Below are 19,413 nucleotides of genomic sequence, written 5' to 3'. Positions count from 1 at the left end.
GTTGCAGCGTCTTTTCAGTTTGGAGAAAGGGCAAGTAAGTGGTGAAGTGATAGAAGTTTATAAAATTCTGCATGGCGTGGAAGAAGTAGACAGAGAAATGTTTTCCTCCATCTCTTTTAACACTAGAACTCATGACCATTCACTGAAGCAGAAAGTTGTGAGTTTCAGGGCAGATAAAAGGGAAGGAGTTCTTCCTGCAGCACAGAGTTAAACGATGGAACTCCCTGCCACAGGAGGCAGTGATGGCCACCAAATTGGATGGCTTCAAAAGAGGGTTGGACAAGTTCATCGAGGACAATAAGGCTATCAGTGGCTACTAGAGATGATCTGGTCATGGAGATTATGGAAGTGGGGGACTATTGATGGCTACCAGCCATGGTGGCTATGCTCTGCCTACACAGCAGGAGGCAGTAATGCTTCTGGGTACCAGCTGGGTACCAGTTGCTGCTTGTGGGTTTCACACAGGCTTCTGGGTGGCTGCTGTAAGGACAGGATGCTGGATTAGGTGGGCCTGATCCAGCAGAGCCCAGGAAGGCTATTCTCATGCTCTTAACACCTGGAGGGTCCCCAGTTGGCAAACGCTGCTCTCATTCTCTATAGCAATTGGGAGCCCAGTTTGATGCTGATGCTGCTCTGTTGCCCGGCGTCCAAAGTGGCATGATGCTCTTCCGCAGCGGCTCCCTGCTCCTCATAGCTCAGGCTCATGACCAGTCTCTGCAACCTGCCTGTGATTGCGGATCACAGCTCCCCACTCAACAAATCAACTCTCAAAGGCTTCCAGCTACAATCTTGCCCCTTGTCTTCCCCTTACCTGCTTCACACCTGCCAGCCCTTCCTAATGTTTAGTCAGAATCTCCTTCCTTGTTATTTGAATCCGTTGGTTTGGGTCCTCCCCTCTGGAGCAGCAGCAAAACAAGGTTCCTCCATCTTCTGTGTGGAAGCCCTTCAGATATTTGAAGATGGCTTTATTATGTCAGGTGTGTTCAGGGTAGTATGGCCGTAGACGCGGGTGGCGCTGTGGGTAAACGGCGTTTCTGTGTGCTGCGCTGGTGCAGGCTCGCCAGAGCAGCTTCGTCACGCTGGCCACGTGACCCAGAAGTGTCTCTGGACAGCGCTGGCCTCCGGCCTCTTAAGCGAGATGGGCGCGCAACCCCAGAGTCGGACACGACTGGCCCGTACGGGCAGGGGTACCTTTACCTTTTTACCTTTATTATGTCACCTCTCAGGCTTCTCTTCTTCAGGTTAAACAGCCCTAAACTCCCTCCACCGTTCCTCATCAGGTTTGGTTTCCAGACCCGTGGCAATCTTTGTCAATTAGCTTAGAATTAGATACCTTTTCCAAGTGATGCACTTCCGATAATAAGCTGCTTTGCTGTTTTCTTGCTCTACAAGCCCCTGTCTGTGTGAATCAACAGATTAGTACCCTAACACAAATTCTGTGCATACTAAAGACCTCCGATCAGTTATTGGGCTCTGTTTCAATATGCTGAAGAGAGTAGCATTTGCTGCTCTCTTGTCACTGCTTGGGGTTCTTGTTCCTCCTCCTGCTGGCATGTTTGTTAGCTGACTGTCATGGGTTCCGCACAGGCCAGGCAGCATCTTCAAGGCTGCTAAACAGATAATTAGTGGGTATGTGTGTGTTGTGGGGGGGGGGAGTGTGATCTGTTTCACGCTGCCCTTGATGATGGCCAGGATCAAGTGCTTCCCTGCTAATTTATCTCAATCAAGACTGCATGAGTCATAGGCTTTCCTTTTTTTCTTTGCTGAGAAAAGACAGTTTCTCTGCATCCCAAGCTTTTCTTGCCTCTTGACAGCAGGCAAGGTGGGGCATGGGGGAAGCAGAATAATCTGACAAGGAACAGAGCCATTTAGCGGGGAATGACAGGGCTGAGAACCTCAGATCTGGCTTCCCTCTGGGAGTTGTGTCGTCATTGCAATGCAAGCCTCTTAGGGAATGAAGCCTGCAAATGGTGCATTTATCTCTCTTTTGTGTCCCATCATGTGTAGGTTGTGTAATAGCCTATCAAGTCTTAAATCTGGCTGTGAGGTGGAGCAGGATTGTGTTTGGTCTTAAATCTGGGTCTTAAATCTGGATCTTAAACCTGGCTACGAGGTGAAGCAGGTTCATACTGGCTTTGGATTCTAAGGACCAGAATTCGGTGCCCTTCTTGCTCATAGAGCAGAACAGGGCTGCCTGGGGTCCAACAAGCATCTCCCAGCCTAATTGATCTTTCAGCTTGCCATAGGGTGAGGGTGTCTTACTCTCTAAGAACATCAGCCTTCCCCACTCCAGCGCTGTGGATCTGGGGCAGCACCCTTTCCATCCTTAGGTACCCACAAGGCGGAATTGCCTACCAAAGACTAGATAATATTGTGACATTTCTGCTGGAGACATTGTGCGTGGCAGCAGGGAATTCTCTGCTTGCTGCTAACAGAGCCTGGAGGAAAGCAGCAGGGGAGAGACTAAAGTGTGTGTGTGTGTGTGTGTGTGTGTGTGTGACTGAGTGAGTGAGTGAGTGAATTATCAAATCCCTCTTTCACTTCCTGGGCTTTGCATCCCTAACAATGTATCCTCTGAATGTACATATTTCATGGATTTATTTTATTTTTATTTTTTATAGAGCAGAGACCTAAGGAAAGGTAATTGACGCCGACATAAAAAAGCATGGCATAATTTTTTATGCAAAAATTACTTTTTGCTATTACTAATAATTATGAAGCCATACTAATTGTTAGTGGCTCCAGTTTGGTTTAAGTGGGCCGTTTTTGTAGTGCTCCACAATAAGAGCCCTGCTGGATCAGGCCAGTATCCCAACGAGCTCACCTGAATGCACGATATGGGAAACACTCATGGTCAGAGACAGTGATGCTTCTGAATGCCATTTTCTGGAACCGCAGGAGGGGAGAGGGCTCTTGTGCTTGTATTCTGATTGCAAGTTTTCCACTGAGACATTGGGTTGCCCACTGTGAAAAAAGCATGCTGCATTAGCTGGACTGCTGGCCTGATCCAGCAGGCTCTTCTTAGGTTCTTATGATGATGGCCCGTGTGGACCACCAACACTTGGAGGGGCCCTGGGCCGGTTTTAAAACCACCCAATCCAGTAGCCATCACTGTATTTTGGATGGGTGGTTATCCCCTTAATTACACATTTTGCAATCGGGTCCTTTCTTCTGTCTCTCCTGAGCTTGTGTGGCTCTGAGCTGTCTGTTTCTACCCACCCACCCACCCACCCTCACTGCTTCCCATTTGCATCACCCTATCTTTATTCCTCATGATAATTAGTATAATTGTATGGCCTTTCAAGAGTCCCAGTGATGCAACTGCCACATTGGCTTGGGTGGGAGATGGAGGTTAGTGGTGGGGGAGGCAGGAAAGTCCCTTCTTGGAGCAGCCAAGCTTTGTCATGGGCTTGGAAGGTCAGATTTGGAGCTTGAAACTTGGACCCAATGTGGGTGGAATATAGCTCCTTATGGAGCACTTACAGTAGCTCACCATCAGAGGATGATAAGAGGAATAACAAACATGGGTTGGCTCTGTATGCTCTCAATTTATATCATTTATTAACAATTGTGCAATAATCTCTCTTCCATCTCAGTCATAACAACCACTCTGGAGAAATTATCTTAATACTCTAAACTGAAGAATACCCTGTGGATTTGAGCTTAAACTGTCATGTGAAAGATTTTCCAGGTCTGTTTTCATGTCATATGGATGACTGCATTCACAGCTTAACATCTGTGCATGCATTTGTCCTGGAAGATGACACTTAATGCTTGGTAATTGTTTAAAAACCTTTCAATAAAATTTGTAATAATAATAGTAAAGATTTTGGAGCTTGAAAGTGTCCGGGAGGGAGAGCAATTTGTGGCTCAGCAGATGCAACACAGAGGTTGTTTCCTTGTACTTCGGGCCAGGAGATGCTAACTTTGCCCCTCTTGCTTCCCTCTCGCAGGCGAAGATCCATCCTTCTGCTCATCTGGAGTCCTGCAGGAAAAACAAAGTGAGTCCTGGTGCTTTTTAAATTTTTTTTTAAACCCTCCTCCTTCTCTTTTCCTCCAGAGGGTTCATTCTTATGTTTGAATTTCAAATGGTAACTGGGATTAAACCCATTGTAATGCTCTTTTCTAAGGCCATCTGGAGGCCAAAATCAGATTTTTGTTGAGCCCCTTCCTCGGGATTATGAAGTTGATTATTTATGACTTGAAAGCCATGTTTTGGTGGTTCTGCCTCTCCTTTGGTTTAGGGAAGTTTTTAATGACTGATGTTTTAATGTATTTTTAATCTTTTGTTGCAAGCTGCCCAGATGGGCAGGGTAAAATTTTTTTATTATTATTATTATTATTATTATTATTATTATTATTATTATTATTATTTACAGCCCCAGATGCTCTTTTTGTATGTGTGTGTGTGGGGGGGAGCCCAGGCTTGAGCATGCACAGGCTTCAAAAGCCGCCCCCCCCCCCGGCACCTTCAGTTAACAAGCCTCTCAAATAGAAAAAGTGGTCCTTGGAGTTTGTGATGTATGGTGTGGGGCAGGCCATGGGGCAGGGCAGTTGCAGATTTCAAGATTCAGTGCTCCTCCAGACAACCTGTTTATTGGGTATTTATCTTGAGTTGCTTATGCAGAGGTTAAACTCTGCCCGTCCTTTTGTGAGCATTCATTGTGATTTGTTTACAGGGCAGCTGTATTATTATTATTATTATTATTATTATTATTATTGCAATATAAAAAACAAATTTATCAAAATACAGATAATAGAAACAGGACAACACTGTTCAGAGTCTTTTCCTTAAAAGCAGTCCATCTCCCGAAGCCTGCCAGAATTAAAAAAGGAATAACAGGGAGGGAGGGAGCCCTTTAGCTTCTCTAGGGATGGGGTTCCAAAGTCTGGGAGCAGCCACCGAGAAGGCCCTGTCCCGTGTCTTCACCAAGCGCAGTGTGCAGTTACACATGTCAGAACATTTTTGCACCACTTTGCTCTTGTGGCCAAAGCAGTCCTTGAATCATGAAATGCCGCCCTCACTCACATCCCATGTCACCTTCACTCTTATCGTTGTACAAAGCAAAATTCATTACACTCAATCCCAAAGCCAAGCTTTATTGATCTCTCTAACACGAAGGTCCACAGGGAGCTGATCCGGAACGGGCTCTCTGTGGCTGCAGAATCAGTGCCAAAGGCCTGTGCTTCTATAAAGTGGGCAGATTGCAGGCTGGGCAGCACTGATTCTGGGGGCTTTTTCCAGCTCCCACCCCCCTCGCACGCCACTTTGCTCTCTCTCTCTGTCTGTCTCACAGTAACCTGTAAGCATTTCAATCTTCCATCAGGTTTTTCTTTTTAAATATTTTTTCTTATCACTTGCTAATAGGAACCATATGCCCACAGCCGCATGCAAGTTTATTTCTCTTTGACAGATTTGTTGTCATAAACAGCCAGCAACAGTGCAACAGATGGCAGGGAAACGGGTCTGATTTCATCGGGGAATGTGAGAATGACACGCTTTCTCTCCCCCCCCCCAGCCACCCCCTCCACCCCGGCGCCATTCGTTAGCATCGGCTTGTTAATTCTCAATTGTTGGCAATTCTTCTCCTTTTAAAAAACAAACATAAGAAGAGCTGAAAAGGACTTTGTGAGGCGCTGAGCGATTATTTCCCCCTTCCCACGCACCCATGCATAAGCAGCAGCAAGAATCTTAACCTTCAAGGACTGAGCATTTTTGGGTAGGATGCGTGGTTTGGAGGGACTCTTAAGAGGGCTGGCTGGAGGGGTGGGTGGATAGGAGGGTGGAGATGCTTTTGACTCAGGGGGTTGGATCCAGGCCTGCTGCTCTGGTCAAATGCTTGACTACTCCTTGCAAAGCTATCCCCCCACCTCCCTAGGCAGCTGGCCTCCTCTGTCTCCCCTGCAGCCAGGAAGGTCTCTTACAAATGGGCAAATACAGGTGAAACTCAAAAAATTAGAATATCGTGGAAAGTTCATTTATTTCAGAAATTCAACTTAAAAGGTGAAACTAATAGATGAGATTCATGACATGCAAAGCGAGATATGTCAAGCCTTTATTTGTTATAATTGTGCTGATTATGGCATACAGCTGATGAAAACCCCAAATTAACAATCTCAGAAAATTATAATATTGTGAAGAGGTGCAGTAGCTGTTCAATCCATAACACCTGCAATGGGTTCCTGTACAACCTTAAGAACATAAGAGCCTGTTGGATCAGGTCAATAGCCTATCTAGTCTGGTATCCTGTGTGGTGTAGTGGTTAAGAGCAGTAGTCTTGTAATCTGGTGAACCAGGTTCGATTCCCCGCTCCTCCACATGCAGCTGCTGGGTGACCTTGGGCTAGTTACACTTCTCTGAAGTCTCTCAGCCCCACTCACCTCACAGAGTGTTTGTTGTGGGGGAGGAAGGGAAAGGAGAATGTTAGCCGCTTTGAATGATAAAGCGGGATATCAAATCCAAACTCTTCTTCTTCTCTTCTTCTGTTATCACAGTGGCCAGCACAGATGCCTGTGGGAAACTGGCAGAAGAACACTCTCCTCTCCTGTGGTTTCCAGCATCTGGCACTCAGACACAGTACTGCCTCTAGCCATGGAGGCAGAACAATAGCCATCATTGCTAGAAGCCACTGATAGCCTTATTATCACCCATGAGTGTCTGATCTTCTTTTAAAGTAACCCAAATAGATGACCTTCGTGGTCTCCTGTTAGAGCAAGTTCCACAGTTTAATAGTACACTTTTATAAACTTCTATCATGCTGCCCTTTACTTGCCTTTTCATCAACCATCTTGCCTGATGGCTCTCGGCTTCTCTGCAGCAGGCAAGATAGACAATTAGTCCTTGTCCCCCTTTGGATGCTTTATGAAGCCCAGCTCCTGCGATGGTCTACAGCAGCAGTAGCTAGGGCTAGGAGGAGGAACAAGGGGTGGCTGGACCCCACAAACCTGGAATTCCCAAACCAGAAACTCCAAAGAAGCTCTTTCCTGCAACAGATGTCCTTAAGTGGCTGAGCCCCCTCCCACACCAACCCCCTTCCAGCCCCCTGGGATATCCTACGGATGCCAGGCAGCAAGTGACCAGAACTGGCTCAGGGCATGAGGGCTGATGACCCTTTAAGGATATTTGTTTCTCAGAGAGAAAAGGTCTTCCTTGGAGCTGGGAATTCTTTTGGGCAAGTGGCTCCCTCCAAGAGATCTGTCCGAGGTCCTGAAATCCTGCCAGGCTCTGTCCATAGTCCTGAAAACTTCACTGACACCCCCCCCAAAAGGGATCTGTCCGTGGTCCTGAAAGCATAGCTCTGTCCATCTGCTGAACCTTGGTTTATCTGCTAATCTTCATCTCAAGGCTCATGAGCACCACTTTGGAAAGGGCACCTTGCCAATACCAGGTCTCTCCAGACATCTGTGGGTGCTGTCCTTTCCCCAAGACAGGATGTGGAGCAGATAACCGGATATTGTGGAGATGTCCTGCCTTGGAAGCCGGACTGGCTTTGCCAAAGACCAGGCACTTTGTGACTCCTATGTTCTCCATGTATTATCGCATGGAGGTGGGTGACTTTGCTGTGTCACTGGAATGTATAAAGACCTGTTACTGTGTGGGCAGGACCAGCTCTTCCCTCTCAATTGTTGCCCAGGATAGGAAGGAATGGAGAGGGGGCATGCTTGCACCTCCACCCCCCCCAATACTGGGCCTCTGCTATGACTTTTAAAGGGCACCCCATTAGCCCTTGATGCTGTACAGTTGACTGCTACTTTCTGCTACGTTCCCAGTCCAGGGCAGGAGTGGACGATTCTGCCATCTGCTGTGCAAAATGGTCCCCCCAAACCTAGCAGAGAGTAGCTGCATTTGACCTTCTGCTTCCCTCCCCAGGAAATGTGTGTGGGGTCTGGTTTGTTGTTGTTGAGGGCCTCAATCCCTTGGAGGGGTGGTGGTGTAGTGGTCAGAGTGCTGGACCGGTAACTGAGGAGACCAGGGTTCAAATGCAACTTTGATATCCATGAAGGAAAAATGGAATATAAACGCAACAAATAATAAATCCTGGCAGGGGGCCAAAGCCTCTCTTTCATCTCCTCCTCCTATTTGCTACCTACCTGCCTGAAATTAACTTGAGAGCCATAGGGCTCCCCACTTCTTTCTCCCAGATACCATTAGTCCAAATCTCCCCCTGTAGTTTTTACTATTTTCTTCCCACAAAAAGAGCCTGGCATGTTTCTCCCATGCAGGGCTTTGCTGTGCCAGCCCTGCAGCAGGATCTCTGCTATTGAGTACAGATCCCCCTGGGGAGTTCCTTTTTTCCCCTTGCAAAGAAAAGAGGAAAAAGAAATTCCAGTTTTCCTGGCTGTGATTCATAAGCCAGTTTTAGAGCATCTTGTTCTTTAGGGTGGAATCCTTGGCTTGTCCCTGTTTTCTACCTGCTAGCATCCCAGTTGGAGGCCAGGAAGCCTTTGGAACAGGTTCTGAATTGCTCCCTGTAAGTTACATGAAATGGGGAGATGCAATTTTGCCTTTGCAGCAAAGATTAGTTTTCCTATTCCATTCATTGGTGGCTCAAGTCAGGCTTATTTAATGAGGCTGCCCCCCGTTAACTCAACCCCACTTCTGCCTCTGCGTGAAAGGGGAGGGTTTCATTGAGGCAGGAGTTCCACACTGGGCTTAACATTCTCTTGAATTATTCTTCACGACTGCATAGTTAAGCTGTGGAACTCGCTTCTGCAAGAGTCAGTGATGGCCACCAACTTGGCTTTGAAAGAGGATTGGACCATTAAAGGAGGAGAGGGCTATTGAAAGCTGCCAACCATGATGGCTATTCTCTGCCTCCACAGTCAGAGGCAGAAATGCTTCTGAATACCACAGGAGCTGAGAGGGCTATTGCGCTCAGATCCTGCTTGTGAGTTTCCCACAAGCTTCTGGCTGGCCACTGTGAGAACAGGATGCTGGACAAGATGAGTCATTGGCCTGATCCAGCAGCCTCATCTGATCTCCTTGTGATGGTGGAGTAAATGGGCCCCCTTTGGGGGCTCTTCTTATGGAGGTCTATTGTGAGAGCAGAACCTCCATGCCCAGGAACAGTCTACCTCTGAATACTGGGCAACGGGGAACAACTGGATAGTGCTCTTCTGATTGTCCTGCTTGCAGGCTTCCCATACTGGGAATCTGATCGGCCACTGTGAAAACAGGATGCTAGACTACATGGCCCCCCTTTGGCCTGATCCAACAGGTTCTGCTTACAGTCTTATGAGGAGTAGAGGTTTCCCCAGGAAGCACTGCTGCCTCTCAGCCACTCAGATCTTTCCCTACATGGCCTGGAACTCTTCTGAGAAATCTTAGCAGAGACATTTTTCTTGTTATCTACAAATGCCTTAGGAAGCCATGGAGGCAGGTTGCCTGGAATGTGGAATAAGGTCTATGTTTTCCAATTAAGCACAGTTCTTCCATTTTGGGTGGAGCCATCCCTGTCCAGCTGATTGCTGTCTTGATGGTTGAAGGCTGGCTGGCTAACGTGTTAAGACAGGGAGGCCTGGGCCTTGTCACTCAGGAGGGTTGTGTAGGCCGTGGATGACTCAGCCTTGCTCAAGAGTGGTGGGTGGTGGTGCTGCCCCCAGGGGCTGAGCAACTCTTGCCTTTCTGCCCCCTGGAGCAGTCACTGCCTCTCAGCCTAACCTCCTTTACAGGGTTGTTGTGGGGATTAAATGAGGAAGGGGAGAACCATGTCAGCCACCTTGATCCTCCTTACAGGAGAAAGGTGGGGTGTAAATGCAGTAATAGAATAGATCAGAACAGAGTTAGCCAATGGGGTACCCTCTAGATGTTCTTGGACTGCAACTCCCATGGTCCCTGACTGCTGGTCCTGCTGGCCACTGGGAACTGGGATCCAGCAGTATATGTAGAGGACACCACATTTGCTACCCTTGCTCTGGAGAAGCAGCACAACTGAGGAACGACCACTTAGCAGCCAGCAGAGGAGTTGCCTGGAGCAGCCAAGCATTCTTGTGGGAAGAAGGAAAGGTAACTGAGCCTGGCCAGTGTTATCTGAAATTGTAGGTGCTCTTAGTTTGGAGATGGTTTACCTTTGGTCAGGAGGTCAACTTTCCCTCCAGGTCATAGAACTTCAAGACTGGACAAGATGCTGTCCTCCTCCTCCTCCTCTTTTTCTTCCTCCTCCCCTCCCGTCTTCCTCACAAGGCCTGGCATGTTTCAAAGCTTGCCTTGGTTCTTCCCTCCCCAGATCTGTATTGTAAACAACACCAATGCCAACAAAAAAACAACAGCCTCTCAAACAAGTCCATATCCAATCAGGACTTTCCCCCCTGCTGTTTGAATGGAGGACTCTCATCCACGTGCTGAGTTCTACCTTCTGTGTGGGATTTTAATTTACCTTCTTTGCTCCCATAGTTTGTATAATGATGTAATTAGCATAACTTGCAGTAATGACAGTATAAAGGCTGCCAAGGAAAAACTGGCGAAAAGCTGGAGCCTCACCTGGGAGCCTCTTTGAGTCCTACTAAGTCTCTTTTATAATTTTACCTCATTAAAACTCCTCCAGTAAACAGAACAACACATCATTTCCCTCATAATCAGCTTCATTCAGGCAGCTAATGAAATCACCCTGTTTTCTATATGGTCCCCTTCCTCTTCTCTTGCTCTGGGGACCTGCATACAACCTCATCCCTGGTGTATGCTCAACCGCAAGGTCACAGGTTTCTCCTTCTCCATTGGGTCTGGCTGCACAGTTTCCCCTCCACTTGGATGCCAGGACCATTCACAGTCCCCAGCACACCTTGGAAACAGTCAGTATTCATTGGCTTCCAGGCAGGCAGGCAGGTGATGTAAGATCAGCACCTTGGAGAGTGACCTTGGTGTGGGTTTCAGGACCTCGGCCAGCGATCTTGCTGCTGAGGCAGAACATGCACGTTGCCTCAGCAGCATCCTGGAGCTTTGCTCACTTTTGCCTCTGGTCCCACACAGCGCCAGCTTGTGACTAGAATGGAATGTGGCCCCCAGACTGGAAAGAACCCCACACCCATGGTGTTTGTCAGTGGACTTTTAGGGCTGTAGGAGATGTCAATGGGGGCATTTTATCCACAAAATTTATAAACTTCATTGGAAAGGGAGGGGGGAGAAAGACACCCAAAGCAGTGTACAAAAAAGGGGGAAAACCCCAATAATTTTACCACTAAGAAAAATCAGCAACCATAATTTAAAACTTCTGAAAAGTTAAAATAACAGTAGACCAAATCCGAATTAAAACTTGCAACAGCTTTCTGAACATCTGGGTGGGGTTACCTAAAGAGGACTGTTTTCATCAGGCAACAAAAAGAGTACAGTGAAGGGACCTCTGGTCCCACACAGGGTCTGATGTCAAGAGGCAGGGCGTTCCAAAGTGTAGGTGCTGCCACACTATATGGCGGAGTTCTTATAAATGCAGAATGCGTATTATGTGGCACTTGTAGCAGTGCCAGTTCTGCCGATCAAAGCGGTCGAGTGGGCACATGGTGAGAAGGCAATCTCGCAGGTCAACTGGTTCTAAGTTGTTAAGGGCTTTGTATACTAATAGTAGCACCTTTGAACCTGGCCAGGTAGGGAATCGGCAGCCAGGTGTGGTATGCTTGCCAGACCTCACTCCTGTCAGCAATCATGCTACGGCATTCTGCACTGACTGCAGCTTCCGGATCAAGCACAAAGGAAGTCCCACATAGAGCATATTACAGCAATCCTGTTTTGAAGTAACCAATGAATGAACTATGGCAAAGTTTTCCTGGGGCAGGAAAGGCCACAGCTGTTGAAACAGTCACAGTTGGTAAAAGGCACTTTTAGCTACTGATGCTACCAGAGCCTCCAGTGACGGAGCAACCCCAAATTGTGAATCTTCTCCTTCAGGGGGAGAGCAAACCCATCCAGGGTAGGCAACTGAGCAATTTCCCAGACACAGGAGCTTCTCTCACACAGTGCCTCCATCGTGCCAGGATTCAAGCTCATCTTGTTTCTCCTCATCCATTTTACCCCTGTGTCCTGGCAATGGCCCAGGGACTGCTCGGCCTCTACTGATTCATGTCTTACGGATAAATAGAGCAGAATGTTTTCTGCAATGGATGGTCTTTGGGAACAATCCGCAACTCAGGATTTCCAACTCAAACCAGCTGAATTGCCCTCATAGGCTCATTGCCAGCATGTCCATGTTGATCCTTTGTTGACTGTGGCCTCGGGGGATTCAGCTCCCACACAAAAGGAGTTTCCCCAGGCAAATCGTCGCAGCAAGAAACTCCCTTGGTGCCCAGCCACAATGCAAAAAATGTAACACTTTTCTAGGGTGATGTTATTGTGCTAGTCTGCTTTTGAAGTCCTGCATTACATTCTATGACATGTTTACGCCCACTCAACTGCTTCATTAAGCAGAGCTGGCCCTGATACAGGGAGCCACAAAATACCCGTTCTGCATTAGTCAGAAACCCATCTTTTAGTGCGGCAGTGCCTGCACATCTGGAACTCCCTGCCCATTGACACCAGGCAGGCGCCTTCACCGTACATCCTTTTTGATACCTAGTAAAAAGATCGTTTAGATAAGCCTACCTAGATGTTCAGAAAGCTGGTGTGTGTTTTAATCTGTTTTTAGTCTACCATTGTTTTAACTTTTTTTAAAGTATTGAATTATTATTGTTGATTTTTCCTGTTGATCATTTTCTTGTTTAATTTTTTGTAAACCACTTTTTTAAATCTATCAAGAGATGTATAAATTTTGTGAAATAAAGAAATAAATGTGAGGTAGTCAAGTGGCCAAAACTGTAGTGGCAGTACGCCCTTCAGAGGGATCGCAGTTTTGAATTCCCCTGCTCCATGTTAAAAACTCCCTGCATGTAGAAAGCCAGCAGTCAAAGGGGCTGGGACCCCAACCTTTTATCTTGGCTTTTATCTTCTGTCCCTCAGATATCCCACCTCACCCTGTTGCCCATGAGTAGAGCCACTTTGGATCAGAGCACATTTTCTGGGCCAGCACCTTTTTTTTGAGACTGCAGGGATTTCATTTTTAAAAATATCCTCTGGCATCTTTTAAACAAGCCCTGCCTGTAGAAGACTAGCGCCGTGAAGAGGAAGTGTGAGGAGTCTTCTTCCCTGACAGGAAGGTTTTGGAGGGGCAGGAGTTTTAAATGCAGGACCCCATCCTCTGCTGGTGCAGTCCCAGCGAGGAGGCAGTGCATGCACAGGTAGAGCCAAGAAGAGAAGCCTCTGGAAGCGAGAGAAGGAAGTTCTGGCCTTGTGGCTGCTCCCCAAAACTGGTGCAGAGTTTGGCATCAAAATGCAAAATGGGGGCAGTGGGGGCAGCTGGGGCAGAGCTCCTGGTGGCTGCCCCAGAGATGGACATGGCAGTCAGGTTTTGCCACGGAGATAATCGGATTCTGTCCTGCGGCTGTTTCCTTGACAACTAACAGAGGCAGAGATAGTGAGCAAGAAGACAGAGTTGAGCGGGTGGAAGAAAAGCCTGGGGTGGGAAGCGACTGAGGAAGCGGCTTTGGGGGGGGGGATACAGGAGTATAAAAATCCTTCCTCACAATTTCATCACACCTTACATTTATAGAGTCTCCTCCAGAGATTTCAGGAGTGTAATGTGCGAATTGAGCCCTCCCTCTTCCCCTTGTTACCTTACAAATGGGGAATCGTAGAATTGTAGAGTTGGAAGGGACCCCAAGGGCCCTCTTGTCTAACCCCCTGCAGCACAGGAAGTTGTGCCCCGGTTCTCTGGGGCAGGGGAGTCTGCTGCCTGCAAGATCCCATTTTGACTCATAAAACTAAAAACAAAATCAGAATCAACAACATATAGAACAATGAGGCATCATAAAGAAATTTCTGCATGTACGTAATCAATTCAAATTTAAATTAGGTAATTCAAATTTAAATTAGGTAAATTATAATACACTCGTTTCCTATTATTGCAGATATTTTGTTATTAATTGTGTCTCTACTTTATTACAGCTAATGGAAATAATATTAATAATAATAATAATAGACAAGTTTATACAAGCCAGATCATACTATATGCACACTCTCTCCCCTGCTTGCCCTCAGTCTTCTGCTACTATTACTATTAATATTACTATTACTAAATTTATTTGTATCCTGCCTTCTTTTCAGACTGGGACTCAAGGCAGTTTGCAGAAATCAAAACAACACAGATAAAATACAAAAAGCTAAAAACCTATAAAGCGTGATGGTTAGAAAGTAATTAAACTCTAGCAGAAATTAAAGCCAAATAGAAAACAAGTCTACTAAAACACAGACAGTAAAATCAGCACAGCACTATTAAAAGCCACTTCTTTAAAAAAAGAAGAAAAAGCAACAGTCAGTTCCCAAAGGCCTGTGAGAATATAGGAGTCTTCAGCTGCCAGAGGAAGGACAACAAGGAGGGAGCCAGTCTGGCTTCTCTAGGGAGGGAATTCCAAAGCCTGGGAGCAGCTACCAAGAAGGCCCTGTCCTGCGTCCTCACCAAGGGTGGTGGGACCGAGAAGAAGGGCTTCCCCCGATGATCTCAGAGCCCAGGCTGGTTCATATGGAAGAATACAGCCCTTCAGGTTGCCACCCAGGTGGTCCCTGCAGATTGTGACTATTATATTAGGGCTGGCAGGAGAGAAAATTCAGCAGCCCGTTTGGTGGCTATCCAGGACAACCAGGAGTAAAAGGGTTTGAAAGGTGACTCTGATTTCTCTCTTTTCCTCCAGGGGAGCTCTACAGAGCCTCTTTGAGGAAGCACCGCTATCCTGCGCAAGGCAGCATTGAGATCCACGAGGAGAGTGAGGTGAGCCTTGACCACATCGCACTTCAGGAAATAAACAGGTGGTGTGTGGGAAAGGGGCAGGAGGAGGGTGGGCTCTGCAGAGGAAAGTTTAGGACATCATGGGGTGTGGGGCTCTCTTTGATTTCTCCTGGTTTTTATTGTGGGGAGGCTAATAGAATTGTAGGAATGCAGGACTGGAAGGGAACCCCGAGGGTCATTTAGCCCAACCCCCTTCAGTGCAGGAATCACAGCTCAAGATTTCCTTGCAGATGGCTATCCAAACTCTGTTTGAAGGTGTCTTAGGAATTATTGAAAGAGCTGGGTATGTTTAGCCTGGGAAAGAGATGAATGAGAGGAGATACGATAGCCACCTTCAAATATCTAAAGGGTTAAAAGAAGAGGGGAAAGAAGGTGTTCTACTGCTCTAGAGGAGAAGAACCGAACCAGTAGATTCAAATCACAAGAAAGGAGAATCTGGCGAGCGTTGGGAATAACTTTCTGAGGGTACCATATTTTTCGCTCCATAAGGCGCACCTGACCACAAGGCGCACCTACTTTTTTGGGGGGGGGCTTTTGGGGAAAGCCTGGGTCCCCCCCCCAGCCCCAGGGACCACACATTCGCTCCATAAGACACACAGACATTTCCCCTTAGATTTTAAGAGGGGAAAAGTGCATCTTATGGAGCTAAAAATACGGTAAGTGCGGAACGTCAGCAGGTGTCAGGCTCTCCTTAGTTGGAGGTTTTTAAACAGAGATTGGCTGGCCACCTGCCAGGGATTCTTGAGCTGGGATTCCTGCATTGCAGGGGGTTGGAATAGATGACCCTTGGAGTTCCCTTCCAGCCCTGCAATTCACTCATTCCTTGTAGAAGCCCCAGCACTGCCACAAGGCTCTTCAGTTTTTCTCACTTCCATTGTCCCTTGACTCAAAAGCGAGATCTGCTCAGGCCTTTATCCTCAGATTGGTTTGCTCTTCTAGGTACGTATATAGCTTGGTTCACTTTTCTCTCTCTCTCCCCCAGGAAGGGGGTCAGCAGCAGAACTGCAAAACCCACGTCTTGATCCTGGTCCTGCATGGGGGCAACATCCTGGACACGGGCGGCGGGGAGCCCAGCAGCAAGATGGCTGACATCAACACCTTCACGACGGTGTTTGAGAAGGTCACACGGGCCCACTTTCCAGCTGCCCTGGGCCACATCCTGATCAAGCTCGTCCCTTGCCCAGCTGTCTGCTCAGAGGCCTTCTCCCTCATGGCAAAGTGAGTTTCCTGTGGGTTTTTGGCTGTCGTGTTGCATTGTTCAGTCAGCTAGTCCTGAGTGAGGAAAGGGGAAACCTTTGGCCCTTCTCCCTTAGGCTCAGTCTCCCACCTGGGAAATGGGAACAGCCAAGATCTTCTTTGCAGGCTTCTCTTGTACGAACAAATAAATACAGTGGTACCTCAGGTTACAGACGCTTCAGGTTACAGACTCCGCTAACCCAGAAATAGTATCTCGGGTTAAGAACTTTGCTTCAGGATGAGAACAGAAATTGCGGCACGGCGGCAGCAGGAGGCCCCATTAGCTAAAGTGGTACCTCAGGTTAAGAACAGTTTCAGGTTAAGAATGGACCTCTAGAATGAATTAAGTTCTTAACCCAAGGTACCACTGTGCTGCAAACAGTTCTGGGTGCCACGCCTTGAAAAAGGATATTGTGGAGCTGGAAAAGGTTCAGAAAGGGGTAAGCAAAATGATTGATGGAGCGACAGCCCTATAAGGAAAGGTTGCAGCGTTTGAGACTTTTTAGCTTTGGAAATAAGGTGATCAAGGGGAGATATGATAGAGGTGTATAAAATTAATGCATGGCTTGGAGAAGGTGGATAGAGAAAAGTTTTCCTCCCTCTTAACACCAGAACTCATGGGCGTCCAGCTGAAAGTTGGAAGATTCAGGACAGATAAAAGAAAGTATTTCTGCATGCGGTGTATTGTTAAACTATGGAACTCTCTCCCACTGGGGGCAGTGATGGCCACCAACTTGGATTCCTTTGAAAGAGAATTTAATGGTATAATGAGGAGGATAAGAAGGCTACTGAAATCTACTAGCCACGGAGGCTATACTCTGCCTCCACAGTTGTGATAGCTCAGTCGGTAGAGCATGAGACTCTTAATCTCAGGGCTGTGGGTTTGAATCCCACATAGGGCAAAAGATCCCTGCATTGCAGGGGGTTGGACTAGATGACCCTTGGGGTCCCTTCCAATACTACAATTCTATGATTCTAGCTACGCTTCTGAATACCAGTTACTGGAAACCACAGGAGAGGGGAGGGCTCTTGTGCTCAGGTCTTGCTTGTTTCCCGTTGGGGTGTCTGGTTGGCCGCTGTGAAAACAGGATGCTGGCTCGATGGCGAGACATGTCTGGATTAGAAGCGCTGGATTCGTAAAGAGAAAACAAATAGGAGCGATTTTAAGCTGGTGGCAATTTTCATAGCAAGGTAACGCGAGCGATCCTTCAGCTCCACTTAGCAAGCAGCTCAATCTATGGCATTCAGCCCTGCTCACTGCCTCTGGCTTTTCGGAGGCTCCTGCGGGGATCTCTCTGTGCACAAATTTATGGAACGGCAAAGCTTCTGTGTGGCATTTCCAGTGAAAAATGAGACCCCGTTAAGCAAAAACGCCTCTGCTTAGGATGAAATATTTGGCTTTTGCTCTGCTGAGTTTGGGCTGATATTTAGTGCTTCTCTCGCTGCGGAGCTAAAACAATCTGCTTAGCATGAAGTCACCAGCTAAGTCTTCACGGAAAATGGGGGTGGGGTGGGGAGATATACAATGATTTCCAGCCTGCCTCCCTGTTTTCTCCTTCTTCATCCATGTGAGATGTCTTTCTTACCATAACAAATCCTACGTTTTTGTTTTTCAAGAAGCCATTGGGGAAATGTGCATCATTTCTGCATGTTCCCCTCTGCGAAATTTGCATGTCTGCATGTGCTTCATTCTCAAACAGGCATTTGAATCTCAAATATGATTTTTTTCTGGGTACATTGAGTCCCCAAAGTGAATGATTAACTGCATTATGATCCACGTCTTAGTTCGAGAAATGTAAATCTGGTCAATTTGCAGACAGGATGAAATCCTCAAGCAAAGCCAGGAGCGGGGTTTTTTTGGGGGGGGGATGAGCCAACCGGCTCAGTGATGCATTCTGAAACATTTGTCCTGGGGGCAGGTAGGTTAGCAAGACCTCTGGAAAGACCTCAGCAACTTTCCACCGCAGACAAAGTCCATGTGCCTCGTGGGGTTTTTTTGGCCTGTCTGCCAAAGGAGAATTTTGCAGCTCATTGTGGGGGGTGGGGTGGGGCTGGTTGTCTCAAGTGACCTCTCCTCCATCCCTAGATTCATAGAACTCTAGAGCTGGAAGAGGGTTCCCGAGGTTCATCTAGTCCAACCCTTTGGAATGCAGGAAGCACAGCTAAATCATCCTTGACTGTTGGCCATGCAATGTCTGTTTGGAAACCTCCAAAGAAGGAAAACCTATTCCACTGTCAAGCAGCTTTTGCCATTGGGAAGCCCTTCCCAATGTTTACTCAGAATCTACCGTAATTTCTTGCTATTTGAATCCATTGTTTCAGGTCCTACCTGCTGGTGCAGCAGAAAACAATCTTGCTCCATCTTGTCACCTGCCAATGGGCGGCTGACGCGAGCCTCTTACCCCTGTTGTTTGGGTTCCATTTCTAACGCATTGCTGGGAGGAGCTGAACTAGGTTACCCTTCCAACTTTGCAATTCTGTGATTCTCGTATTCTTTCATAGATTCATAGATGTCTAGAGTTGCAAGGGACCACAAGGGTCATCTAGTCCAACCCCCAGCAATGCATCATCTTTTGCCCAAATGTTAGGCTTGTACCCATGACCTTATGATTAAGAGTCTCCTGCTCTACTGACTTGAGATGTTAAAGGCAGGAGCGTTCAAGAGATTCAGGCCACAGAGTTAACGCACAGCTCTGCACAAGCTATGATTAAAACCTTTCAAAGAATAATCTTCAGCAATCCTTCTGCGGACGGTGAAATAAATCCAGAGCCCGAGGTGCTCCTTCCTCTGCCCTCAAAACATCATCACATCACCATAATTGGCAGTTATGGAACGGGTGCCCGTGTCAAAACATCTCTCCTGCCCTAATTGGCATTTTCTGCTGCTGCTGCGCCTTCAGCGACATTAATTGAGTTAAACTGCTTTGTAAATAATTAGAGATCACCTTGTCCTGTTTGCCGTTCCTCTTTGTGCCAGCCAATCCAGGGTATCTCCCAGATCAGTTTGGCCAGAGGCAACCATGTCAGGTCTCCAAAGAAGGGAAAGCAGGTTTCCTCCAGAGAGGAGGCCAGTATTCAGGACAGGGAAAGGAAAGCCCTTCCTCCCTCAGTGCAGAGTTAAACTCTGGAAATCACTCCCAAGGGAGACAGTCACCACCACCAAATCATGCAGGAGGAGAGGGCAATCAAGGGCTATGAGCCAGGATGCTGTCATACGTCCCAATTTCCCCAGACATTACCGGGATTTCAAAGACGGAATTGACGTCTTGGGGGAATTTCTGAAAGTTTTTCCTTTTTAAAATATGGCAACCCTGCTTTGCTCTGCCTCCAGAGTCAGAGGCAGCGATGCTTCTGAATACCAGTGGCTGGAAAG

The 19,413-nt window shown here is 47.3% G+C and overlaps 2 protein-coding genes and 1 non-coding gene across 5 annotated transcripts in view; all 3 read left to right on the top strand.

Moving 5' to 3' along the window:
- Positions 1-19,413, top strand: part of HIP1 (huntingtin interacting protein 1) — a 315,500-nt gene that overhangs the window by 41,727 nt on the left and 254,360 nt on the right. The gene's annotated exons all lie outside the window — the stretch shown is intronic.
- The window catches only part of PITPNM3 (PITPNM family member 3), a 66,919-nt gene that overhangs the window by 26,261 nt on the left and 21,245 nt on the right, over positions 1-19,413 (top strand). For all 3 annotated transcript variants that reach the window (XM_053367146.1, XM_053367145.1, XM_053367147.1), the window contains 3 exons: positions 3,954-4,001; positions 14,710-14,786; positions 15,787-16,022. In XM_053367146.1, coding sequence (XP_053223121.1) covers positions 3,954-4,001; positions 14,710-14,786; positions 15,787-16,022 — 361 coding nt within the window. The remainder of the gene's footprint in view (positions 1-3,953; positions 4,002-14,709; positions 14,787-15,786; positions 16,023-19,413) is intronic.
- Positions 16,861-16,942, top strand: TRNAK-CUU (transfer RNA lysine (anticodon CUU)). The gene has a single exon. It is a non-coding gene; the product is annotated as a tRNA-Lys (tRNA).

Source organism: Podarcis raffonei, chromosome 15 (genome assembly GCF_027172205.1).
Source record: "Podarcis raffonei isolate rPodRaf1 chromosome 15, rPodRaf1.pri, whole genome shotgun sequence".
Classification (NCBI taxonomy): Eukaryota; Metazoa; Chordata; class Lepidosauria; order Squamata; family Lacertidae; genus Podarcis; species Podarcis raffonei.
The sequence above is the reverse complement of the archived record's forward strand: the minus strand, read 5'-3'. Positions and strand labels throughout refer to the sequence as shown.